The sequence below is a fragment of the Pistacia vera genome, unplaced genomic scaffold, assembly GCF_008641045.1.
Source record: "Pistacia vera cultivar Batoury unplaced genomic scaffold, PisVer_v2 Contig160, whole genome shotgun sequence".
Lineage (NCBI taxonomy): Eukaryota > Viridiplantae > Streptophyta > Magnoliopsida > Sapindales > Anacardiaceae > Pistacia > Pistacia vera.
In genome coordinates this window covers 1,205,048-1,231,191 of record NW_022195685.1, presented here as the reverse complement: position 1 = coordinate 1,231,191, position 26,144 = coordinate 1,205,048, and the positions used below count along the sequence as shown (strand labels likewise).

General features: G+C 35.8%; 1 protein-coding gene and 2 long non-coding RNA genes across 4 annotated transcripts; all 3 read right to left on the bottom strand.

The window, feature by feature from the left end:
* Positions 1-7,966: 7,966 nt before the first annotated feature.
* LOC116125199 lies at positions 7,967-25,777 on the bottom strand. The gene is made up of 4 exons (XR_004127292.1): positions 25,605-25,777; positions 8,249-8,378; positions 8,096-8,146; positions 7,967-8,004 (listed from the first exon to the last, which is right to left on the bottom strand). It is a non-coding gene; the product is annotated as an uncharacterized LOC116125199 (long non-coding RNA).
* On the bottom strand, positions 10,719-12,032 carry LOC116125200. The gene is made up of 4 exons (XR_004127293.1): positions 11,897-12,032; positions 11,716-11,803; positions 11,357-11,432; positions 10,719-10,775 (listed from the first exon to the last, which is right to left on the bottom strand). It is a non-coding gene; the product is annotated as an uncharacterized LOC116125200 (long non-coding RNA).
* On the bottom strand, positions 13,844-16,196 carry LOC116125198 (putative NAC domain-containing protein 94). 2 transcript variants are annotated; one of them, XM_031410938.1, is made up of 6 exons: positions 15,950-16,196; positions 15,599-15,864; positions 14,815-14,949; positions 14,645-14,722; positions 14,489-14,539; positions 13,844-14,373 (listed from the first exon to the last, which is right to left on the bottom strand). In XM_031410938.1, the coding sequence occupies exons 1-6, from the start codon at positions 16,092-16,094 to the stop codon at positions 14,095-14,097; spliced, it is 954 nt and encodes a 317-aa protein (XP_031266798.1). In that variant the 5' UTR covers positions 16,095-16,196; the 3' UTR covers positions 13,844-14,094. The 2 variants fall into 2 exon arrangements, with proteins under 2 accessions (XP_031266798.1, XP_031266799.1); XM_031410939.1 differs by lacking the exon at positions 14,815-14,949.
* Positions 25,778-26,144: the final 367 nt, after the last annotated feature.

The following is a 26,144-nucleotide window of genomic DNA, read 5'->3' as shown; positions in this document are numbered from 1 at the left end:
ATAGTGGATCAGAAAACAATTTTATTAGTGAATCAAAAAACAATTTTAATGGTTTTGATGAGTACTTAGAGATTATCAAATTAGCCTTGATCGCTTAAGCGATAAAGGCTATCGCTTAGGCGATCAAGGTTTATCTATATTGGTGCTTAACGAGAGCTGAGATCACTTATGCAATCGTGTACTAAAATGATTATATAGACACAAATTAACCTTGGTCGCTTAAGCGATGTGAGCTATCGCTTAAGTGATCAAGGCTCATATGCTGGATCACTTAAGTGAGAGTTGCATCGCTTAAGCGATCGTGTACTTGAGGATTATTTAGACATAAATTAGCCTTGGTCGCTTAAGCGATGTGGGTATCGCTTAAGCGATCAAGGCTTATCTATGCTGGATCGCTTAAGCGAGACGTAAAACACTTAAGAGATCGGTACTTGAGGATTATTTAGACACGAATTAGCCTTGATCGCTTAAGTGATGTGGACTATCGCAAGTTATCAAGGCTTATATATGTTGGATCGCTTAAGCGACCAAGGCTTATATATGCTGGATCTCTTAAGCAATCGGGCTTATATATGCTGAATCGCTTAAGCAATCAAGGCTTATATATGCTGAATCGCTTAAGCGATTGTGTACTTAAGGATTATTTAGACACAAATTAGCCTTGATTGCTTAAGCGATGTGAGCTATCACTTAAGCGATCAAGGCTTATCTAGTTTAGATCGTTTAAGAGAGACTGACATCGCTTAAGCGATGTGTACTTGAGGATATTTAGACACAAATTAGCCTAGTCGCTTAATAGTGGATCGCTTAAGCAAGAGCTGCATCGCTTAAATAATCGTGTACTTGAGGGTTATTTAGACACAAACTAGCCCTGATCGCAAGCGATGGGGGCATTCGCTTAAGCGATCAAGACTTATATATACTGGATAGCTTAAATGAGAGACGCATCGCTTAAGCAACCTTGTTTTTAATATGGATTATTTGACAACCCCATATTAAGTACGTTAATGTTAACTTGGGACGTTCACAACATCACAAGATTCGGGAGAAAGAAGCAAATTAGCCTTGACGTTTAAGCGACATCGGTTATTAAACATATTAAGGTCATTTATGGAGGATTATTTGCAACCTAATTCCATCAACACATATTAAGGTCATTTAAGAAGATTATACCATAATTTAAACCCGGACGTTCACACATCAAAAAAACAGCTACGATATGGGACTAACAACCCTAGATACATGGAGAAATGTCGTAGCACATAGTGTGACACGTTAGTAGAAACGTACCTCATTCACAAATATGTATTTGAGAAGGATATAATTTCTCACTCATTCCACATAAGGATATAATTTCTCACTCAACGTTCACAATATCAAAAGATTGAGGGAGAAAGAAGCAAATTCGCCTTGGTCGCTTAAGCAAGTAGGCTATCACTTAAGCGATCACGACTTTCTATACTGGATCGCTTAAGCGAGAGTGACATTGCTTAAGCGATGTGTATTTGAGAAGGATTATTCTAAGTACAAAAGCAAATTACTTTTAATCGCTTAAGTGATAGCTCTCACTCTTCCACATTACGGAATATAATTTCCACTCAAACGTTCACAATATCAAAAGATTGAGGAGAAAAGAAGCAAATTGGCCTTGGTCGCTTAGCAATGTAGGCTATCGCTTAAGCGATCACGACTTATCTATACTGGATTGTTAAGCGAGAGTTGACATCGCTTAAGCGATTGTGTATTTGAGAAGGATTATTCTAAGTTCAAAAGCAAATACACTTTGATCGCAAGCGATGTCATCTTTCGCTTAGCAATCCTGTACAGATAAATTTTGATCGCTTAAGCGATAGCTCTCATCATTCCCCATTACGGAATATAATTCTCACTCAAATGTTCACAATATCAAAAGATTGAGGAGAAAAGAAGCAAATGGCCTTGGTCGCTTAAGCAAATAGGCTATCGCTTAAGCAATCACGACTTATCTTACTGGATCGCTTAAGCGAGAGTGACATCGCTTAAGCGATCTGTATTTGAGAAGGATTATTCTAAGTACAAAAGCAAATTACTTTGATCGATTAAACGATGTCATCTTTCGCTTAAGCAATCCTGTACAGATAATTTTGATCGCTTAAGCGATAGTCTCACTCATTCCACATTACGGAATATAGTTCTCACTCAAATGTTCACAATATCAAAAGATTGAGGAGAAAAAAAGCAAACTGGCCTTGGTCGCTTAAGCAACGTAGGCTATCGCTTAAGCGATCACAACTTATCTATATTGGATCGCTTAAGCGAGGTGACATCGCTTAAGCGATTGTGTTTTGAGAAGGATATTCTAAGTACAAAAGCAAATTACTTGACGCTTAAGTGATCCTTACAGATAATTTTTGATCGCTTAAGCGATAGCTACGTCGCTAAGCGACCAAGGCCAATTTTCTTTGTACTGACTATTCCTTCTCAAATTCAAGATCGCTTAAGCGATGTTAGTTCTCGCTTAAACGATCCTGTATAGATAAGTTATAATTGCTTACGATGCCGACGTCTCTAAGCGACCAAGGCCAATTTTTTTTGTACTTGACTATTCTTTCTCAAATTCAAGATTGCTTAAGCGATGTCAGCTCTCACTTAAGGATCCTGTACAGATAAGCCGTGATTGCTTAAGCAATAGCCAACGTCGTTAAGCGACCAAGAGTAATTATTTTTACTTGACATTTCCATCTCAAATTCAAGAAAATTAGCTTAAGCGATCAATATTGATAACATCTCAATATTGAATGAATTTATATGCACAATAACATCTCAATATTGAATTAATTTAGTAGACAATAAAACTCAATTGAATAATTAGTAGCACAATAAGAGCAACAATTAAGTAACTAGCGCATCCTTACTATCATATGTTCACAACTTCAAACAAAAAGATATCCAATTGTCAACAAAAAAATTAAAAACAACAAAGCATTCATAACAAGTCCATGAGACAAAAAGGTAAACTCATAAGCACTTCAAAACAATTAAAATGCGTTTATGATTCACTAATAAGTCTTCAACGGTTGGCCTTAGCAACCTCTCGGTTCATCATTCTTCTTGTGGCATAGCTGGGAATACAAGGATATAAAATTAGTTTAATGTACCACAAAAGATTGACATACAACCAAGAGAAACTAGTGAACAAGTAAACAGAACAACATCTAGACATCACCAAAATTCAACACCCAAAACAACTTGTCTATGTCTAGTAATAGCCAAGTGCCTATATTAATGCAAGAAAAAAAAATTATTAACCGATATATTAAGGTTGACAGATTTTAAAAAGCATCTGTAAAGTCACTTAAGCGATCTGGTGTATCACTTACTGGATCGTTTAAGTGATCAGTATATGCTTAAGCGATTTGGTATAAATAAGCCTGATCGTTAAGCAATGCTGCCATATATCTAATCGCTAAGCGATTTATACCATATAAAACTTATACCAGATCGCTTAAACGATCTGCTGCTATATACTAGACTTATACCAGATCACTTAAGCGATATATCAAATCGCTAAGCGATCAATTAGCTCTAGAAACATTTTCGTTATCTCACCTATAATCGGTGCTACCACCCCAGTACCCACAATGCAAGAAAATCATTAACAAACTCACTATTTCAACTTGTATACATCAAACACAACCCAAGAACCTAAACCACTAAATAGAAATAATAACCCAAACCCAATCCATCATTAAATCTTTATAAATAGAAATATAAAATGCAAATAGGAGATACACATACTTGGAAAAATGTCAGGAGGAGGAAGAGGCAGATCTTGGGGAGAAGATGTTAATGGCAAAGGAAGAAAAATGTGTTAATGGCAGAGGAAGAAGAGAAGAAGAAGAGTAAACGAAGAAGAAGATCTTCGGTTTTGCTAAGAAAATACAACAACCACGGGAGGGCAGTTCAACGCATAATGGCAGGAGGGGAGGAGGAAAATGAATTTGTTTTGGGTTTGGGTTGTTTGCAACAATTTCAGGTTTTTGGGGACATAGTATAATTTTTAAAAGATTAGACATACTCCTAATTAAAACATGATTAGTGCTTAATCATGTTTAATTACTCTTCATAAAAAATAAGGCTATTAGTAAGAGTTTGAAATTTGATAGCCTTTAATTAAATTTAAACTCAATATGGTCATTTAATCAAAACCCTTAGAAGCAGAGCTTTATATCCCAAAAGTGGTAGTATTGAGGGAGAGTGAGTATGGCATATGAAAATGCTACGAGCACCGACGCTTTGCACCGAATTTTTATACCGAAAAGATGTGTCCACTAAATCAGAAGAGTCACGTATCACCGTTAACAAATATTAGTGAATGAACGCATATCATCAAATATGGACGACCGTCCATTGGATTGGATGGTCGTTCATTGAAATGGATTCCCGTCCATATTATATGGATGGTCGTCCACCTAGAATGGACGCTCATTCATAGTTTAAACTAAAAAAATTTGACCTAAATTGTTATGGACCCTGTTATCGACAGTCGGCCTCATAAGATGACGGGGTCCATTTAATATTAATTTTTTTTTATTTATTTAATGCATTAATTGTGAATCCTAATTGAGTTAAGAATATGGACTTGTCCAATTACTTGAATATAGACAAAAATTTAATGAAGCTTGTTCAATTACTTTGACTATTGACAAAAATAAATGTTGCTACTTCATTCAATTTTTGGATTGAGCCAAATTGATGTAAATTTTAAATTAAACAATGGACAGACGTCCATCTAAAAGGGAAGCTGTCCATTGAATGTAAATTTTTAAAAAAAATTTGGATGGGGTCTATATAGTATATACACCCTCCATATAAGATGAAAGGACGTCATTATTTTTCTTTTAAATTTTTTGATGATGATTGACGCTCGTCCATATATGAACGAGAATCCATTAAATATGAGCGAACATCTATAAATGTTGGACGACCTTTATTCACGAAAGATTTTAGCGTTACATTACTCATGGCATATAAACCGTTAAGAATCTTCAAACCCTGGAGTAGAATACTGTACGTTAGTTCTTTGTTGTAGAAGATGATGATGTGTTATTATCACGTCAGGTTATATAGGTCCATTTTAATTAGAAAATAATATAAATATCCATTTAAGAAGTTAAGTATGAAAAGATTAAGATATGCATTTAGTAGAATTTGAAGATTGATTGATAAATTCTTACGTTAGTACGGGACCGTTAAGTAATGGTTGACGTCGAATCACAGTGTACGGAAATCGTTCCTTTGCAAGTCGTCTAGTCTATTTAGGCCCACCATCTCCTTCTTCAAGCTCTTACTTCTGATAGGTCTTCACTCTAGAATCTTCTCTATCCATTTGTTATCTTTCTGCGCAAGTCGTCTAGTTATTTACTTCTTCAGGATGTTTATCCTGTAAATTCCTTTGTGCAATCCGGGCATCTTCAAGCCCTCCATGAAACTGAGAGCTCGAGGAAGTACAGTATTACCAAAGCGCCGTTTGAGTACAAGAGGAAAGGCCTTTTGTGGATTAGTTGGCCACGGTGGTGTGGGCACTGAGCTATGTTCAGCAAATAACGCTCAAATAGTCAGTGAATTGGCAAATAATTCTGCAACTTGTTGATGATGACTACTGAAATACGAAAGAGGAGACAAAGCAAGCATTAGTTGTGTAAATAAGTTTTTTTATAGCACCATATACATGTGTAGCATGATACTAAATCTACATAACTCGTGCTTATCCTCACCATTAAACAAGTATTTGGCGCAAAATGATTTCTTGGATCAGAAAAGAAATGTGATTTGATAGTAGCTGATCATGTGCTACCGGAAAAAAATACAGATGAACAAGCATTTTAGTTGGTAAATACATTTGTCATGGAAATATTTTATTAAGTTAATACTGGAAACTATCATAAGGGAGCATGTTCATCCCCATACCATGGAAGAGATTTGGCACAAAATGATTTCTTGAATCAAGAAACCAAATTCTGATTTGATAGTAGTTGAGATTCACCTGTTGTAAAAAAAAACCTCATCAACAACAAGCATTAGTCCACTGTGAATCTGTTATTCATACAATACATCCATATATAAGTTGATTTAAAAGCTACCATGAGTCATGTGCATACTAACATTGAAGAGGTAATTGGTGTATAATAATTATTGGATCAAAAACCATATTTTGATTTGATAGTGTGAGGTCCACCTGCCAAAGAAAAAAATTGAAAACAGACAAAATTGAACCGTGTGAATATATTTTTCATTTACCACATATATAACTTGTAATTACTGAAAAAAAAACCAGATGTCATCCTCACCATTGAAGAAGTACATGGTGCAAAATTATTCATTGGATCAAAAACCAAATTCTGTTTGATAGTAGTTGAGATTCTACCTGCTGTAAATGAGAAACATCGACAAAACAGCATAGTCCACTACGAATCTATTATTCATGTAATACACATCCATATAAGTGATTTTAAAAATACTGATTCGTGCATACTACCATTGAAGAGGTAGTTGAGCATAATGATTTATTGGATCAAAAACCATTTTGATTTGATTGATAGTAGTTGAGGTCCCACTACCGAAGAAAAAATTGAAAACAGACAAACTTGAACTGTGTGAATATATTTTCTTTTACCATATAATAACTTGTAATTACTAAAAACAACTAGCATGTTCATCCTCACCATGAAGAAGTACATGGTCTGAGAATATCATTGGATCAAAAACCAAATTCTGATTTGATAGTAGTTGAGATTCTACCTGCTGTAAATGAGAAACATCGACAAACAAGCGTTAGTCCACCGCGAATCTGTTATTCATGTACTACTACATCCTATATAAGTTGATTTACAAAATACTGTAAGTCGTGCATACTCACCATTGAAGAGGTAATTGATGCAAAATGATTATTGGATCAAAAGCCATATTTTGAATTGATAGTAGTTGAGGTCCACCTGCCGAGAAAAAATTAATAGCAAACAAATGAATTGTGTGAATATATTTCATTTACTTATAATATATACTTGTAATTACTAAGAACAGTCAGCATGTTCATCCTCACCATTGAAGAAGTACATGGTGTAGAATGATTCATGATCAAAAACCATATTGTGATTTGATGGTAATTGAGGTCTCACCTGTTGAAGTAAAAATTATAAAAACAAGCATTAGCTGGTTGAATATATTTTCATGCGCAATTATAAGTTAATACTGAAAACAACCAGCAACTCTTACTAACCATTAAAGAATCAAATTTTGATGTGGTAGTAGCTGAGGTTGAAGCAAAAATCATATAGAAACAAGTATTAGATTTATAGCAACAATATGTTCATGTACCATATATAGTGTATATGCTCATACTAAACAAAATTATCCTTACCATTGAAGTATTTGGCACAAAATGATTTCTGAGATCAAATTCCATAGCCGATTTGATAGTAGTTGAGGTTGTACCTAAAGTAAAGAATCATATATAGACCAACAAGTATTACTTGTGTGAATACGGTTTTTGATGACAGACAGCATAAGTTGATACAAAAGCAACCATAAGCCATGCGCATCCTTACCATTGAGATGTAATTGGTGCAAAGGATCATGAAACAAATTGGATTTGACAGTAGCCCAGGTTCTACTTCCTGAAGGAAGATAGAAACAAGCGTTAATATTAATTGTGAGAATATAATTTGTTCAGAGAGCATAATAAGGTTATGCATGCATCCTCACCATTAAAGAAGTATTATCTGCAATTCATAATTTCTGTATCAAAGCCCAAATTTTGATTGATAGTAGTCGAGGTTCTTCCTGTAGTAAGAATCATAGACAACAAGGATTAATTGCGAGATAAGTTTATCATGCACCATATATATAAGTTGATACCAAAAACTACCAAGACACGTGATCTTCCTTACCAGGGTAGAAGTATTTGTAGCAAATAATTTCCGTATCAGAAACCAAACTGTGATTTGATTGTAACTCAGATTCTACCTGAAATAAAAATTATAGAGAAACAAGAATTAATTGTGTGAACAGAAGATATCTATTTGTAATGAAAAGTTCCCAAGATGATTTTTTTCACTTCCAAGAACTCATTGCCCAAACAGTGAGTCGACGGTTGCTGAGATTCTACCTGAAGCAAAAATCATAGATAAACAAGTATTAGATCTTGATTTTCCTCCTGCATTATGTATTACTTGATGTTGAAAAGTTTCCGAGACACATGCTCTATCACCTCTGTAGAAGTTTTTTCTGCATAGGTTTCAGCATCAGAAGCCAAACGGTGACTCGGTTGACCATCAGGGAGTTGAAGTATTAGGCTTGCCCGTTGGATTTTTTTCTACGTAGCGGAAAACAAAATCCTTCTGCAAAACAATGTAAAAGTGAAATGTGTTGGATCGTCTGAATGCTTTAGTACATACTCACCAAAGGAGAAAACAGAACAAAAAACTTTAATTCATCTATAACTTGATCCAGACTCAGTCTGTGAGTAATTTTCACAATATATGTGGTTTCGCAGAGAACATAGCTCAATTTTTTTACCAAATTTCCACGGATATGCTCACTACTGTAATAAAAAATAAAAAAGCGGTGAGGCTGCTGGTGGCGATGAGCTGGCGGGCGGAGGGACAGGGGTGGCGGATTTTGGTGTTGAGGAGTAGGGAAGAAAAGAGAGGAAGAAGAAAGGATATTTTCGACTTTACAACCAATATGTACTGTATTTAACCGAAATTACTAATGGAATATACCAGGAGGGTATTTCCTTCTATCACAAGAAGTTGGAAAATTCAAAGAAATTTGGGCCCTTTACTAGAATCTTCTTTCTCCTTTTCTTTTTTTTTCTTAGTAGGTTCGTGATCAACAAGGAGTGATTTGCTTTTTATAGCTCTATTGTTATTATATGATTTCAAGATTACTACGAGTCATCCTACTACTCAAAACAATCCTTGGCTTTACAACAATAACGAATAACTTAGGGTGCATTTGGTTTATTATTTTGGATATGATTTTGGAGATAGTATTGGATAATTGAATATGGGAGTATTACGAGGTAAAATTTAAAAATTTACAAAACAACCCCCTAAGTTTGCTAATTTAATAAATACCCCAACATATAAAATGACAAAAATATCTCCACTACCTGCAGTGCCAGATTCCGGCCACCACCGCCGGAATCTGGCCGAATTTGGGCAAATCCATAGATCTGCCCGGAAAAGGCCAGATCTACGGCCTGCTATGGCCGTTGATGGTCAAAAAAGGCAAAAACGACGACCATCTTGGCCATCGTTGACTGAAAACGATGGCCATATCTTTGGCAGTTGCTGATGGCCAGTGGATCTGGCTGGAAAAGGTCAGATCTATGAATTACCGGTCAATTTCGGTCGGTAATTCACCGTTGTGATAGATTTCGGCTACCACTGACAATGGTTGCCGGAATCTGGGAAGTATGGGTCACGGGGGTATTTTTGTTAATTTTTAAACTTTTTTTAGGGGGTATTTAATGAAATTAATAACCTTATAGGGTCTAAAAGTAATTAAAAAAATAGGGTAATATTTCTGGAATAATGTGTCAAACATTATTTGGAGAATAGGATTGGGAATATGGGTAGAAATAATAAGCCAAACATGCCCTTAGCTTCTTACATCATTAACAACAGTGGCTGGTGATGTGTCTCCCTCACAAGTTTTTCTCGGTGTCTTCTCCGTGTCATACTTTAAGTTACTAACAAATTAAGCTAACAAATCTCAACTGATCAGACCATTCAAATTAAGCTATAATAAGAACAACACTCAAACAAGTTAGCATGAAGGTTAGCAACCATTTGGTCACTTGCAATGTTGATTACATAACACCAGTACTCATTTCTGTTGGACACTATTTGAAAGAAACATTGTTGGAAAATGTTCTTTCTTCATTTATTTTTAAGTTTCTACCCTGGCCTTATTATAGTGTCCAAAACTTTCTCCTTGGCATAAACAGAAGATACTTTTGCGGTTGCAGGTTCGGAGTTACAGAAGTTATCAAAAAAAAAAAAAAGGAGTGTTTGAGCACATTCCTGTGATACTAAATTGTGGGATTTTTGTTTATTCTGAGGTTTCCAGGTTCTTCTGTTCATATATAGGGATTTTTTCTTTCAGAAGTTGACTCGCAGAAATTCTAATCCAAAGATCTCATGATTCATGACAAACTCACACCGATCTCGGATGAAGTTGCATAAGGTAGATCTCACGATGAACCCAGCACACTTTTCAACAGAGTTCTATAAGGTTATGAACCATTTGCATGCCCTGGTACTCTTTTGAGCAAGCAGTCCCATCAAACAAGCTCCAGTTTCGCAGAACTAGGTTATACTGTGACATAGATATGAAGAACAAGTTGAGTTTCAAGGGTTTCACACATGTCCAAGAAAATGTAACCTTTTGCTGCAAAAAATCAGAGCGCCTGTAGTATACATTATAACATAAATAAGCAATATTACAATTATGGTCAATAACGATAATGTTCCGCTACAGAACTTAATTTTGATTAATTCTCTATTGAAGTAACGTTCTCCAATAGGTAAAGGAGGATATTCATTTACCCATTCTTTGATGGTTTCAGTGTTCAGTTCCCTCACACAAGCATTCTCCTGGACAAACTGTTGCGGACAAAGAACTCTCTGTTCGAGATCCACTGGCAAGTGCACTGCAGAGGATAGGTTGTGGTCTAGCCATTTACAGCCATCGAGTGCATCAAATTCTGCAAGTAGTAGTGCTTCTACCTGAGGTACCAACCATAGACGAAGAAGCATTAATTCTAGATATGTATATCGAGCAGCACTACAAAAGTAAGTGTATATTTGGAAACCACCTATATCTCTTAAGCAATATTTTTCCACATGAGTCACGGAATACTAATGCATAAGGTAGCTTGATAGTAGATGAGGTTTTAGAGGTAAGAATCATTGACAAACAAGTATTAGTTTTGGTATGTTTCTCAGGCAGAGTTCACATAAATAATAATCCATAAGCAATGCCCTCTCTCATCTCTGAAAAAAAATATTCTATGTAAAACGGTTTACAAAATCAAAAGCCAAATGGTGACTAGGTAGATACTGCAGTTCTACCTGTATTAACAACCACAAAGAACGAAGCTTTAATTCTTTTAGATATGTCCTTATGCAAGTACAAGTCACCTCTAAAAACATACTTTTCGAAAATACCAATTCCATAATCAAACGCTAAATGATGAATGGTAGTAAATGGAATTCTACTTGATATACGAATTCCATGTGTTTTTATGCAAACTATGTATAAGTTGAAAGCAGATACCACCCATAAGAGCTAGGACATTCTATCTCACCTGAGAAAAGTTATTTCTCGCAATTTGATTTCCTAAATCAAAAGCCAAAGTTACATGGTAGTAGTTGAGGTTCTACCTACATTAAGAATTATAAACAAGCAAGCATTAGTTTAAAAATAAATTAAGAATCATAAACAATCAAGCATTAGTTCAAGAATATGTGCCTATTGAAGAACTTGTATCTGTTAATACATAAAATTATTTTTAAGGCATATCTTTCTGACAGTGTATGCTGCTCATTTACAATATACATAGGTTGATATAACATTAGATTCAAAAAAGTTTCTCATACACCACAAATATTAATTTAGATTGAAATACTGTCAATAAAGAATCCAATAGAGTATACCCATTCTTACCTCTATCACACTCCCAGAAAATATATTTTCTGCACATGATTTGTGACATTAGAAGTCATATAACGACTGGTAGTTGCCAACGTTTAACCTGAAGAATCATGAAAAAGTATTAACCTTTAGACATATTTGTTATCATCATCATCATCATGGCTTATACTGAAAGTTACGCACTCTTTCTCACCTCTGAGAAACAATTTAGACTAGTCCCAAAACAACTCATACGATACTAGTCCTCGTAGTAGTTGAGGTTCTACCTGTAGTAGTTGAGGTTCTACCTAAGGTTCGAACCAAACGAGGTAAAACGAGTGAATTGCGAAACGCCCTGTATCAAATCATAACAGAAATACTCTTTGTTTAGAAAATTACCAGCCTTTCTAATGACATAATAAATAAAGAATTTAAAAAGAAATTCAATGGTTGACACTATACAGTACTTACCGGATAAGTTCGGCGCTTCACACCCTTAAATATAAATATTGGATATGAATTGAACAAAGAAATCACGGTCAAATCTCTTCTACTCCAGAGAAATGATGAATTCATCATCAGTAGGAGGGAATAAAAATCCCTAGAGATTGCTCATTTCTGGATCAATAAACAACATACCCATTTCCATTTCTGAGATTCAATAGAAAAGGAACAGAACACTGTAGAAACAGCGTATGAATTAGGTTTGTGGGTTTGATGGAAAGAATTTGGTATCCAAAGTGAGAGGAAGATGGCTTGTTTATATACATTACACATATGAAAGCATCAAAGCATCTAGCAAAAAAGATTGACTGGATATTCTCTCTCTTTTTTTTATTGGTGGAAGCCCAACCAGATGCTTTTCCAATGGCTGCTTTACAGAGTATACATGTTAGGTAATTTCATGTGAATAAACCCTTGGGTTGGATCTAATTGCCGGTGAGGAGTTAACAGCCAACTAAATACTTGGTTCTACTCAAAAAAGTCTGAGACCCCGCTATCGATCATCCACTTTCGTCTGTCTACTTCCTTGGCAAGGGGACTAAAACTTACAACATTTATGTCTTCTACGTCCTGGTTATTTTTAATAATTTATATGTTTATGATAGAAACCTACTGCAACAATTCAAACAATTGGGCTGAGCAATGGATGTATATTGGGCTGAGCAATGGATGTATCATAGGTTTGGATAAAACTCTTCTTAAAAAACCGTGCCAAAAGAGGATGTCTAAGCCTTTTTTTTCCTTCCAAAACATTTCATCACGCTTCCACAGCCCTCTTGGGTGTTGCACTCTAACAACTCAAACAATTGGGGTGGTAATAAGTCTTTCATAGGCTTGAATAAAACTCTTTTTGAAAAATCACTTTGTTAAAGGAGAGTGTTCAAGCCTTTATAACGGACAAACCTAACATTTTCTCTTCCAATATGAGATCCTAACAGTTTCATATTTTAAATCTTGATTAAAAGCTCAAACTTTGGGATTATCATGTTGTCTACTACAAGTATTGGGATTTTGATTTTCTACCACAGAAATGAGAAGAAGTTGCTTATTGTTATTAAATCAATCTGAAGACTGAAGGAAACCTCCATCATGGAAAATTGTAATGAGCTTCTTCCACTCCAAATCAAACCAGCGTGCTGCATGCAGTGAGGTTTATTTATGTATATAGATGGGCTCTTGGAACAAAGGCTAGAAAGTTAAAACTCAAAACTATAACGTCCTGTTTCTGACAAAAGCTAATTAAATTTATGTCAGCCATATACCTGATATGAGCAACATCATTCAATGAAGAACCACTACCTTTTGCTAATATCAATGAAGAACCACGACCTTTTGCCAATAATTAAGGAATATGAAGAAAATACACTGGAAATAAACATTGCCAAATTACAGTGATGGTGGATTTTGTTTATGTTTTAATGGGGTGTCCCCACTCCCCAGGAAAACCAAACAAACCTTTTCCCCTGCTATTACTGCCTTCTTAATGGTTATATTTGAACTGCAAAATTATTTCCAGACATTGGATCCTCATCTTAGATTTACAAGGGAAAAATTCAAGTTTGTGATTAATCATTAACTAAAATCAAAAAAGGAGAGAGAGAAGGAAATATGATTTTGTTCTTAACAAATTCCTCAATGGAATTTTAATACCTGGACATATGAACAGCATTCCCATTAAACAATACTTGAAGTTTCCAGAACTAAGCCATACTTAGATATAAATATAATTGACAAGCTGAATTTTTTCAAAGTGTTTGAAACAAGATCCAAAAGGATGTGACCATTATGGTCGACAATTACAAGGCTCATAATAATTAGAATACAGCAAAGCAGTCTACAGTGTTCATAACCGTAATAATATAATCCCCCTTCGCTATTTAATTTTCCCATGCTATTGGCGGAAAGTCCTCAAGATAGCTCTTTAACCATTGCTTCAATGTCTGACTGAGTCAGTACTACTTCGCAAGGATATTGATTCTGGACATTCCTTTGCGAATTCACGACATCTTCAAGCCCACCAGTGAATTCATAGCTCCCCAGATTACAGTCATTACTAATGCCATTTGAGTATGAGGAATTGGATCCCTGGTACTGATTAATTGGCGACTGCAGAGCAGAGACCGAGCTGTGATTCAGCCAATTATAGCCACTGACTGCATCAAATTCATCTGGTGGTTGAGGATTTATCTGAAGCAAGAATCATAGACAAAAAAAGCAATAATAGTTATTTAAATATGGTTTTCATGCACCATGTCTACATGTATAAATTGATATGAAAACTATGTAAGATATTTTTCCTCACCATTGAGTAAATACTCTCTAATTCGTCACTTGATAGTGGTGGAGATTCTACCTGAAGAAAAGTATCATAGACAAAGAAAGTATTAGTTGTGTGAATATGTTTTTCAAAGACTACAGCTGATACCGAAGACTACCCATAAGGCATGCTTTTTCTCACGTCTAAAAATGAATTTTCTGTAATATGCTTTCTAGAATCAGAAATCAAATGCTGACTCATTGTTTGCTGAGATTCAACCTGAACCAATAACCATAAATAAAGAAGTATTAATTCTGGATATGTTTCCGACTTGATATTGAAACATGACCACAAGACATGTTCTATCTCACCTCCGAAGAAGAATTTTCTGTAACACGACTTTCATAATGTGAAGACAGACTGTGACTCGGTTGACCATCATCGGGTGTTGAAACACTAGACTTGTTTTTTTTTGTTTTTTCTATGTAACAGACAACAAAATTCTTCTACAAAAACAAAAAATTAAATAAAGGTAAAATGAAAATAAATAAAACGTAATGTGTAGCTGCCTAGAATCCTGTAGTACCAATTATTTCCCAGACATAGCAAATTTTGATCAGAACTGCCTCTATACTACCTACCAGACTTTAAAGAGAAACAAAAACAACAGACTCTTTCATAAAATAATTCATAAGGAAAATATATTCTCCTTGTCACATTAGTAATGGTTCTGCAAGGCGATTTTGAACTTAGAAGAAAGGTCTCAATTTCTTACATAATTTCCATGGATATCACTAATAATAAAAATTCAAGTACATAACTGAGATACATACGAGTTCCTATACGATCTCATAAAACAGAATACAAAATTAAATTTGTAGATTATAATTAAATCTAATTGAAGTGCCTAATCAAACGAAATCAAGCTTCTAGCATATTTACCAATCGCTTCAATCTTCTACACAACCCAGAAGCTAAATTTATGCAGCTTGTCACTAATATCACAGAGCATATTTAAACAAAAGTTAACAGAAGAGTTACTATAGATAAATTCAACACCAAATCAGAAAAGAGGACAACCCATCAAGCCAAATGTTTCCAAATTCAACACAAAGAAGAGGGAACAAGCAATAAGAATCGAACAAAGTAATACACCTCATAATAAGGGCTGTCCTCGATATAGAACTCATGCATAACCCAATCAGTCTTGATCTCCTTAGAAGTACTACCACGTCTGCAGAAAACCAATGTCCTTTTCTTACCGATCACCCTTCCTTTATCCTTCACGTCACAGCCTCGACCGGTTATTTTCCAGTTCCCTCCTCCGGTTGCTCGGTGGGCACGTTTACTGTTGGCATACTTATAATGTGGTTCACAGAAAAAGTACCACACCTGGTCTTCGGACTTGGTTTCTGAAAGCGCTGCATGACAATTCAATTCCATTCAGAATCTAAGAAATTAATGAGAGAATTAAAGTTAAAAGTTGAAAGAATAAAACTCACTTACCTGGCAAGTCATAAGGATCAAACTGGTAGATATCAACCTCGTTAATCTCGGGAACAAAGAGATCAGGGTGAACCCTCTTCTCTGCGAGAAGAGTGATGATTTTGACACGAAATAAGTGGTACATCAATCCCACAAGAGAACCCATTTCTGATTCAGCACAAAATAATGAAGCAGCAGTAGTGTTAACTAACAAAGAGTGTGAGAGAAAGTGAGCAAGAGCTAGCTATTTCTGCAATTGATGGGAAGAATTTTCTCAGGCAGAAGCTCAACTCTACTCGGGCATGCCAACACTCCTTTTATATACAAATGGAAAATAATATAGTTACTAAGAATGTCCATCAAATTCATGCACCAAATGATGTAGTATCACCCTAACCGTCGGTTAATTATGAATTTCTTTTTTAAGAAAATAGGTTGATACTACGTTATTTGGTGCATAAATTTAACGTGCATTCTTTGATAACTGTAACGTTGCTCCAACAAATGGAAAAAAAGCGAAATTGCTGAATGATTGTGAGTGTACTGTGCAAAACCGCGTGAGAATTTCCAAAAGATTCTTAATTATTTCAGATTTTAGATATAATATTATTTTAATTATTAATTTTTGAATAATTTCTTTTGACCACAAATATTTCAGATTTAGCTAAAACACCCTAACTTATATAAAATTTTAATTTATAACAAAATCACCCTCACCCACCCCAAACCACTGCTTGCCGTCGGCCATCACCTTCTGCCGCCGCAAGTTGCCGATATGGCCATTTATGGCCATATTGATGGCAATATCGGAGTAGATCTTGCCGGAAATGGCCAGATCTATTTTAGCCATTTCTGACCAGATCCACTCCGATATGGTCGTTTCTGGCCATCAATATGGCTAAAAACGGCCATATTGGAGCCTCCCGATGATTCTCGACAACTTCCAACGGCTGTCAACAGTGGTTGGGCAATTGTCGACGGTGGTGGCTGAGTGGCAGTGGTGGTCTGTAATTTGTTTTAAATATAAGGGCATTGTTGTACAAAAACTTAATTAAACAAGGATAAATTATAATGGTGGTTTAATGAAAATTGATTTTAAAACAAGGGCATTATTGTCCAAAATTTTTATTAATAAGGGATAAAATTAGAACAAAAATAAGATAACCAAATAATCTTATAATACCTAAAAAAATGGAGGTAATCAGATTACCTTCAAGAAACGTTTGGATCATATAATGTTTTATTATAGAGGGATATTATATTAACAGAATAAAATATCACCTTAAAGATTACTGGAAATGTTTAGAAAATATGTTTAGTTGGTTTGAATGAATTGGTAAATAATATGTTTGGTTGGGAGGATAAATGAGTGGGTATGTTATATAGATTATTAAATTGCCTTTCTTTTTTTTATAAATATTAATATAATAGTATTTTTCTATTATTATTTTTTGAATAATTTCTTTTAACTCCTTACTTTTCAGATTTAGCAAAAACACCATAGTAACCAAAAATGTTTTAAACTTAACAAAAACACCCATATCCACCTCAAGCCACTACCGGCAACCAGCCACCACCATTGGCGACCGCCAACAGTGCCACATATCTGGCTGTGACACCGATAGTGTCATAGATCTAGCTGTTTCACTGCCAAAGAAGTGGTTGTAAAACGACCACGGATTTGGCCGTGAAATGGCCAGGTCTTTGGTCGTGAAACGCCAGCCGTTTCACGGCCAAATTTGGCCATTTTCATGGTCAAAAAAGGTCTCACTAGCACACGATCGATCGTAAGCCATTATGGCGACTTTTGGCAACCTCCGACGACTGTCGACGGTGACTGGCGATGGTGGCTTGTTCTGGGTACAATGACATTTCTATAAATAATGACAATAACAAGGGCAATGTCGTTCGAAAAATTTAAAAAGTGAGGACAAAAGGATCTACATGAGTGAATTGGGTGTTTTGTAAATCTTAACAAATATAAGGCTCATTTGGACCAAATGCTCAACTGTTTAGAGGCAATATGGGACACAAAATTGGATTACCTTGGGTAAGTTTTAATAACCCCACTTCGCGCCCCCCCCCCCCCCCCCCCCCCGGTAATAATATTGCCGGCAACTTACCCCCAAAATGCCACCGTTTGTCATAAAAGATTCCGAGAATAATTTTTTACAAACCAACCAAACATCGTCATCTGCTCAATTTTAAAAATATTACCCCAGTTATCTAGTATTACCCCCATCCAAACGGGCCCCAATATTACCAACAGTAACTACTGTTGGTGTTGGAAGATTACCGAAATCTTATATTATTTGACAACCAAACGTGGTAATTAAGTAATATAAGATGACATTACCTCAGTAATCCCATGTAACCTCCAACCAAACACCCCTTTAAAGTAACGTCATTTCCTTTATTTTAACAGATTTTCAACTTTTTATTATAGCGCAACACACATTAGCACACTAAAATACACCGAAGCTTTCCTTAGCAAAAGATGGGTTCATTTTAGCAAAAAATGGCTCACGTTAGTAGTGTCCAAGCTGCCAGTTTTTGGCTTTTGTCGACTAATTTCAAAGTCCAAAATCATTTTCAAAACCACCGTTGGACTCCTCACAACCTCCTCTACAACTTACTCAGTGTTTTTTATCACCTCCAATACTCAATAACGATATTAATTTAAAGGTAAAAATCTATAATAAATATAAATAGAAGTATCAATTTAGGATTTTGCTAAACCTCATGTTGGAATATGTAATTTACGCTTTAAAGATTATTTGATGAATGTATATAAAGAATCGTTAAAGATCAATCAAGTGTTAAGGATAAGAACTAAATGGGAGAAAGTGACACGAAGGCTATCCTTCTTCTGCAAGTCGTATAAGAAAGAAGGACCCCGCCATCTCTCTATTTCCACTCTAGAATCTTCCTCAGCTACCTCTAGAATCTTCTTCTCATTTTGTCATCTTTCCTTCACTCTTTGCCTCATCTTCCATTCTCCTGCCACATGCTCCTCGGGAATTCTTTCATTTTATTATTTCCATTCTTCATATATGAATATCAGAATATGATTTCAATATTCCTTCATTGGAATAAAACTGTTCTTGGTAAGGTGTATTGTTGGATCAATAACTAAATACAATTATTAATTCCAAAGCTTTAATAAGACCTTCCAAAGTTGTTAGCAACATCACTAACATAAATTATCTTTAGATGATTGAANAAAATCCCACTTACCAGGCAAGGCAGAAGGATCGAACTTGTAGATGTCAACCTCATTAATGTCGGGGTCAGAGAAATCGGGGTGAATCCTCTTCTCCTCCAGAAGACTGATGATTTTCACATGAAAAAGGTAGTACATGAGTCCCACAAGACATCCCATCTGTAATTGATTCGGCACAAATAGTAACGAGGAGTGGAAGTGTTTGAGAACAAGAAGAAGGTATGTGTGATTTGATCGGAACGGTTTGCTTGGAAGCAAGAGGCTGAAGCTGAAAGCGTGAAGGAAAGCTCTTATCAATATTTTTTATATTCGCAAAAGCGGTAGTGTTGAGGGAGAGTGAGTGTTGCGTATAAACGCGTTGAGAATCTTCAAACGACGTGCAGTAGAATACTGTATCGTTAGTTCTTGGTTGTAGAAGATGATGACGTGTTTATTATTACGTCGTGTCCATTTTAATTAGAAAATAAAATAAATGTCCATTTGAACAAGTTAAGCATGAAAAGAATTTGAAGATTAATTGATAAATTCTTATTTTAATACACGGAACCGTTAAGTAATGGTTGACGTCGTATCACAGTGTACGGAAATCCTTCCTTTGCAAGTCGTCTAGTCTTTTTAGGCCCCACCATCTCCTTCTTCTAAGCTCTTGCTTCTAAGTTCTAATAGGTCTTCGCTCTAGAATCTTCTCTTATCCATTTGTTATCTTTCTTTGCGTTTTTTTATTTTTTTATTTTTTTTTATGACAGTTAAGAAATTTGAGTTACCATGCACGTTTATACCAATCAAATTTCCTTTTTTTTTTATTTATTAGTTCATATTAAAAGTTAACACAATATTAATTTAATTTTATATTCTTATTATTATTATTTTATTTAAGGTTCATAATGACAAAACCAAGAAGACCTCTCTTGAGAAAAATCTTGGGTTCACCACTGAACCCAGATTTAATGTTTCAATGTAACTCCTCAAATCCAATGTTTCATGGTAAGTCATAGTTACAAATCTAGTAAGTGATCAAGTTTGAACCCAAACCTAATGTTTCAAAGTAAATCTTTAAACCCAATGTTTTAAGGTAAATTTTTAAACCCAATGTTTTAAGGTAAATTATAAATGTAATATATGGTCAGATTCAAACCCAAACACAATATTTCAAGATAAATCACAAATGTGACAGATAACTATAAATAAGCTTCGAATCCAAAAAATCAATAAAGAAAACAAACATTTTTTACCCCCATACCAACTCGATTATTCTTTGCATCTTCCTTCTCCTCTTACATGACCATCTTCGAAAGATGTTATATTATTTTTATTTTTCTTATATATAATTTCAGTTTTAAGTTGTATAATAGAATTCTTACAGTAAATATGTGTTGAGGCTTCAAATGATTCTTTTAGACAAGTAATAAAGTCGTAGGATTTAAATTTTAGTTGATATTCATCTTTACACTTCTTTAATTTAAACAGGCATTCATTTCCATTAAGCATGCTCCAACTATCTGGAACTCATGTACCCATTCTATTAAATATAGAAATTCAATATTTTTAAACAGGAAGGCCCAGAGACATAGGAGCCATTATTCTCAAGCGATTACACAACATTGAGTAAACCATTCTTCAAATGTCAACAATAATATAATAATATTCTCCCGCAGAATTTAACTGAGATCAAGAGGAATGTCCACAGAATGCTCATCCATGAAAGCCTTGGTGTTGTCAGTGTCCGTATCAGTAGGGAGAGTCTTGCCCAGTTGCTTCTTCAGGATATTTATCCTGGAAACTCCTTTGTGCAATCCAGGCATCTTCAAGCCCTCCATGAAACTGAGAGGATCCTTGTTGTGGATTAATTGGCCACTGTGGTGCGGACACTGAGCTGTGTCCAGCAAATAACGCCCAAATAGTGCAGTGAATTGCGCAAATAATTCTGCAACTTGTTGAGGATGTACCTGAAATACGAAAGAGGAGACAAAGTGATAGGAACCCACTCTAATAACTCAATAATTTGGGTTGGGCCATGGGTCTTTCATGGACCTGGGTAAAACTCTCCTTGGAAAACCGGCTTGCTAAGGGAGGGTGCCCAAGCCTTTATAACCCACATGCCCACCCTTTTCCCTTTCAATGTGGGATCCCAACATTCCACCACGCTTCCGCAACCGACGTTCACGTCGGCCTCTTTACCCCCGTCGGCCTCTTTACCCCTTGGGTGACTACGCGGATCCCCTTTTCCCTCGGGCCTCCATGCCCTTTCTCGGGGTAGCAGCCCGGGCCCAAGGTCAGCCTGCCACGGGTCAGCCACGGGTCAGCCTGCCACTCGTGCGCTGCCACATAGGCACAGGATCATGCTCTGATACCAATTGATAGTAACCCACTCTAATAACTCAATAATTTGGGTTGGGCCATGGGTCTTTCATGGGCCTGGGTAGAACTCTCCTTGGAAAACCGGCTTGCCAAGGGAGGCTGCCCAAGCCTTTATAACCTACATGCCCACCCTTTTCCCTTTCAATGTGGGATCCCAACAAAGACCCATGACCCAACCCAAATTATTGAGTTATTAGAGTGGGTTCCTATCAATTGGTATCAAAGCATGATCCTGTGCCTATGTGGCAGCGCACGCGTGGCAGACTGACCCGTGGCAGGCTGACCTTGGGCCCGGGCTACTACCCCAAGAAAGGGCATGGAGGCCCGAGGGAAAAGGGGATCCGCGTAGTCACCCAAGGGGTAAAGAGGCCGACGGGGGTAAAGAGGCCGACGTGGACGTCGGTTGCGGAAGCGTGGTGGAATGTTGGGATCCCACATTGAAAGGGAAAAGGGTGGGCATGTGAGTTATAAAGGCTTGGGCACCCTCCTTTGGCAAGCCGGTTTTCCAAAGAGAGTTCTACCCAGACCCATGAAAGACCCATGACCCAACCTAAATTATTGAGTTATTAGAGTGGGTTCCTATCAATTGGCTGCCACATAGGCACAGGATCATACTCTGATACCAATTGATAGGAACCCACTCTAATAACTCAATAATTTGGGTTGGGCCATGGGTCTTTCATGGGCCTGGGTAAAACTCTCCTTGGAAAACCGGCTTGCCAAGGGAGGGTGCCCAAGCCTTTATAACCCACATGCCCACCCTTTTCCCTTTCAATGTGGGATCCCAACACAAAGCAAGCATTATTTGTGTAAGTAAGTTTTAATTTTTATATATGCACCATATATATGTGTAGCATGATACTAAATCTACAATAACGCATGCTTATCCTCACCATTAAACAAGCATTTGGCGCAAAATGATTTCTTGGATCAGAAAAGAAATTGTGATTTGATAGTAGCTGATCATGTGCTGCCTGGAATAAGAATATAGATGAACAAGTATTTTAGTTGTGTAAATACATTTGTCATGGAAAATATATTAAGTTAATACTAAAAACTATCGTAAGGGAGCATGTTCATCCTCATAGTATGGAAGAAGTATTTGGCACAAAATGATATCTTGAAGAATCAGAAACCAAATTCTGATTTGATAGTAGTTGAGATTCTACCTGCTGTGAATCTGTTATTCATGCACTACATCCATATATAAGTTGATTTAAAAGCTAGTATGACTCATATGCATCCTCACCATTGAAGAAGTACATGGTGCAGAATGATTCATTGGATCAAATACCATATTGTGATTTGATAGTAATTGATGAGGTCCCACCTGTTGAAGTAAAAATTATAAACAAACAAGCATTAGTTGCTTAAATATATTTTATATGCACAATTATAAGTTAATACTGAAAACAACCAACATATTCATCCTCACCATTAAAGAATCCAAATTTTGATGTGGTAGTAGCTGAGGTTGAAGTAAAATCATTTGGTAAGTAAAAACATACGCAAAAAGATGATTTATATGTGCACAATTATTTTCCTGTACTACCATATAAATGATTACCCTTACCATTTGAAGAAGTTAATTGCACAAAATGAGTTCTGGATCAAATTCCATGTTGATTTGATAGTGTTGAGGTGTACCTAAAGTAAGAATCATAGACAAACAAGTTTTACTTGTGTGAATATGTTTTCATGCACAAGTTGAGACTAAAAGAAACCATAAGCCATATGCATCCTCACCTTGAAGAGTAATTGGTCCAAAATGATTTCTTGGATCAAGTTCCTATTGTGATTTGATAGTAATTGAGGTTGTACCTAAAGTAAGAATCATAACAACAATTATTTGTGTGAATACGTTTTCATGCATAGTTGATACCAGAAGCAACCATAAACCATCCTCACCATTGAAGAAGTAATTGGTGCAAATGATTTCTTGGATCAAGTTCCATATTGTGATTTGATAGTAGTTCAGGTTGTATCTAAAGTAAAGAATCATAAACAAACAAGTATTACTTGTGTGAATACGTTTTCATGATAAGTTGATACCAGAAGCAACGTCCATAAGGTATATGCATCCTCACCATTGAAGAAGTAATGGTGTAAAATGATTTTTGGATAAGTTCCATATTGTGATTTGATAGTTGTTGAGGTTGTACCTAAAGTAAGAATCATAACAAACAAGATTACTTGTGTGAATATGTGTTTCATGCATAAGTTGATACCAGAAGCAACCATAAGCCATCTCACCATTGAAGAAGTAATTGATGCAAAATGATTTCTTTGATCAAGTTCCATTTGTGATCTGATAATAGTTGAGGTTGTACCTAAAGTAAGAATCATAAACTAACAAGTATTACTTGTGTTAATCGTTTTCATGCATAAGTGATACCAAAAGCAACCATAAGCCATCCTCACCATTGAGAAGTAATTGGTGCAAATGATTTTTTTGATCAAGTTCCATATTGTGATTTGATAGTAGTGAGGTTGTACCTAAAGTAAAGAATCATAAACAAAACAGTATTACTTGTGTGAATACGTTTTCATGCATAAGTTGATACAGAAGCAACATCCATAAGGCATATGCATCCTCACCATTGAAGAAGTAATTGGTGCAAATGATTTCTTGGATCAAGTTCTATATTGTGATTTGATAGTAGTTGAGGTTGTACCTAAAGTAAAGAATCATAAACAAACAAGTATCACTTGTGTGAATACGTTTTCATGCATAGTTGATACAAGAAGCAACCATAAGCCATCCTCACCATTGAAGAAGTAATTGATGCAAAATGATTTCTTTGATCAAGTTCCATATTGTGATTTGATAGCAGTTGGTTGTACCTAAAGTAAAAAAATCATAGACAAAAAAGTATGACTTGTGTGAATACGGTTTTTGATGACAGAACGCATAAGTTGATACTAAAGCAACCATAAGCCATGTGCATCCTTACCATTGAAGATGTCATTGGTGCAAAAGGATTTCTTTGAGCATGAAACAAATTGTGATTGATAGTAGCCTAGGTTCTACTTCCTGAGTAGAATAAAAACAAGCGTTATAATTAATAGTGAGAATATAATTTGTTCATGAAGCCTTATAAGGGTATGCATGCACCCTCCCATTGAAGAAGTATTAATAGCCAGAATAAGTTTATCATGTATAGTTTATACTAAAAACTACACAAGAGCATGTGTATCTTACTAGGGTGAAGTATTTGTTGCCAAAATATTTCCTGTATCAGAACCAAACTGTGATTTGACTGTAACTCAGATTCCACCTGAATTAAGAATATAAAGAAACAATATAATGTTGAACAGAAGACATCTATTTGTAATGAGAACTACCCATAAGATAGATTTTTTTTCTCACTTCCAGAACTCATTGCCCAAACAGTGAGTCGACGGTTGCTGAGATTCTACTGAAGCAAGAATCATAGATAAGCAAGTATAGATCTTGATACTTTCCTCCTGCATTATGTATTACTTGAGTTGAAAAGTTTTCTGAGACACATGTTCTATCTCACCTCTGTAGAAGTTTTTTCTGCATAGGTTTCAGCATCAGAAGCCAAACGGTGACTCGGTTGACCATCATCGGGAGTTGAAGTATTAGGCTTGCCCTTGGATTTTTTTCTACGTAGCGGAAAACAAATCCTTCTGCAAAACAAATGAAAAGAAATGAATGTTGGATCGTCTAGAATGCTTAGTACATACTCACCAAGAGAGAAAACAGAACAAAAAAACTTTAATTCATCATAATAATTGTATCCAGACTCACGTCTGTGAGTAATTTTCACATATATGTGGTTTCAGCAGAGAACATAGCTCAATTTTTTTTACCAATTTCCACGGATATTGATCACTACTGTAATAAAAAATTAAAGTAGATACAATATAGTTTTTTTTATCAAGCTCATCCATCATCATTTCAATCTTCAACCAGTAAATGAGTAATACAAAAAACAGAGTATATGAAAACAGTAGATGAAGATGTTTAATAGATAAAATTCAACACTAAAGCATAAATTAAGAACAACTCATAATAGTAATGAGTTAGTAAACTCCAAAAATGAGAAAGAAAACCAGAAAGCAATACACCTTATAACGAGGGTCGTCATCATCAACATAGTACTCGTGCATAACCCAGTCAGTCTTGATCTTCTGCTTAGGAGAACCACCACGTTTATAGTAAACATAATTCTTTTTGCCACCGATCCGCTTGCCAGTACTTTTATCCCTGACTTCACGATCGTTACCTGTTTTTTCCCAGTTTCCATTTATTAGGTGGGCTTGTTTACCCTTTACGTTCTTATATGGTTCAGAGAAAAAGGGCCACGCTTGTTCATCGCAGTTAATTTTTGAAAGTCCTGCATCACAATTAAATTCACATAAAAAACTGATTTATCTGACTAACTGATTATTGATAGCTTGAATCCACTTACCGGGCAACTCAGAGGGATCGAGCTTGAAGATATCAAGTTCATTAATCTCGTCGGGTACAGAAAATTCAGGATCAATCCTCTTCTTCTTGAGGAGACGGATGATCTCTATTTCCAGCTTACGGCCCATGAATGCTACAAGAGAGGCCATAGATATCTGATTCAGCAGAAGCAGTGAGAGAGTGAAGTCAAGTAGTGA

Coding starts and splice junctions, on each gene's coding strand:
- LOC116125198 (XM_031410938.1), bottom strand. CDS start 16,094: ATGGGTTCTCTTGTGGGATTGATGTACCACTTATTTCGTGTCAAAATC. Junction 14,540..14,644: donor CAGAAAATTCATTTTTAGAC/GTGAGAAAAAGC, acceptor ACTTTTCTTCAG/GTAGAATCTCCACCACTATC. Junction 14,374..14,488: donor TAGAGAGTATTTACTCAATG/GTGAGGAAAAAT, acceptor TTCTTGCTTCAG/ATAAATCCTCAACCACCAGA.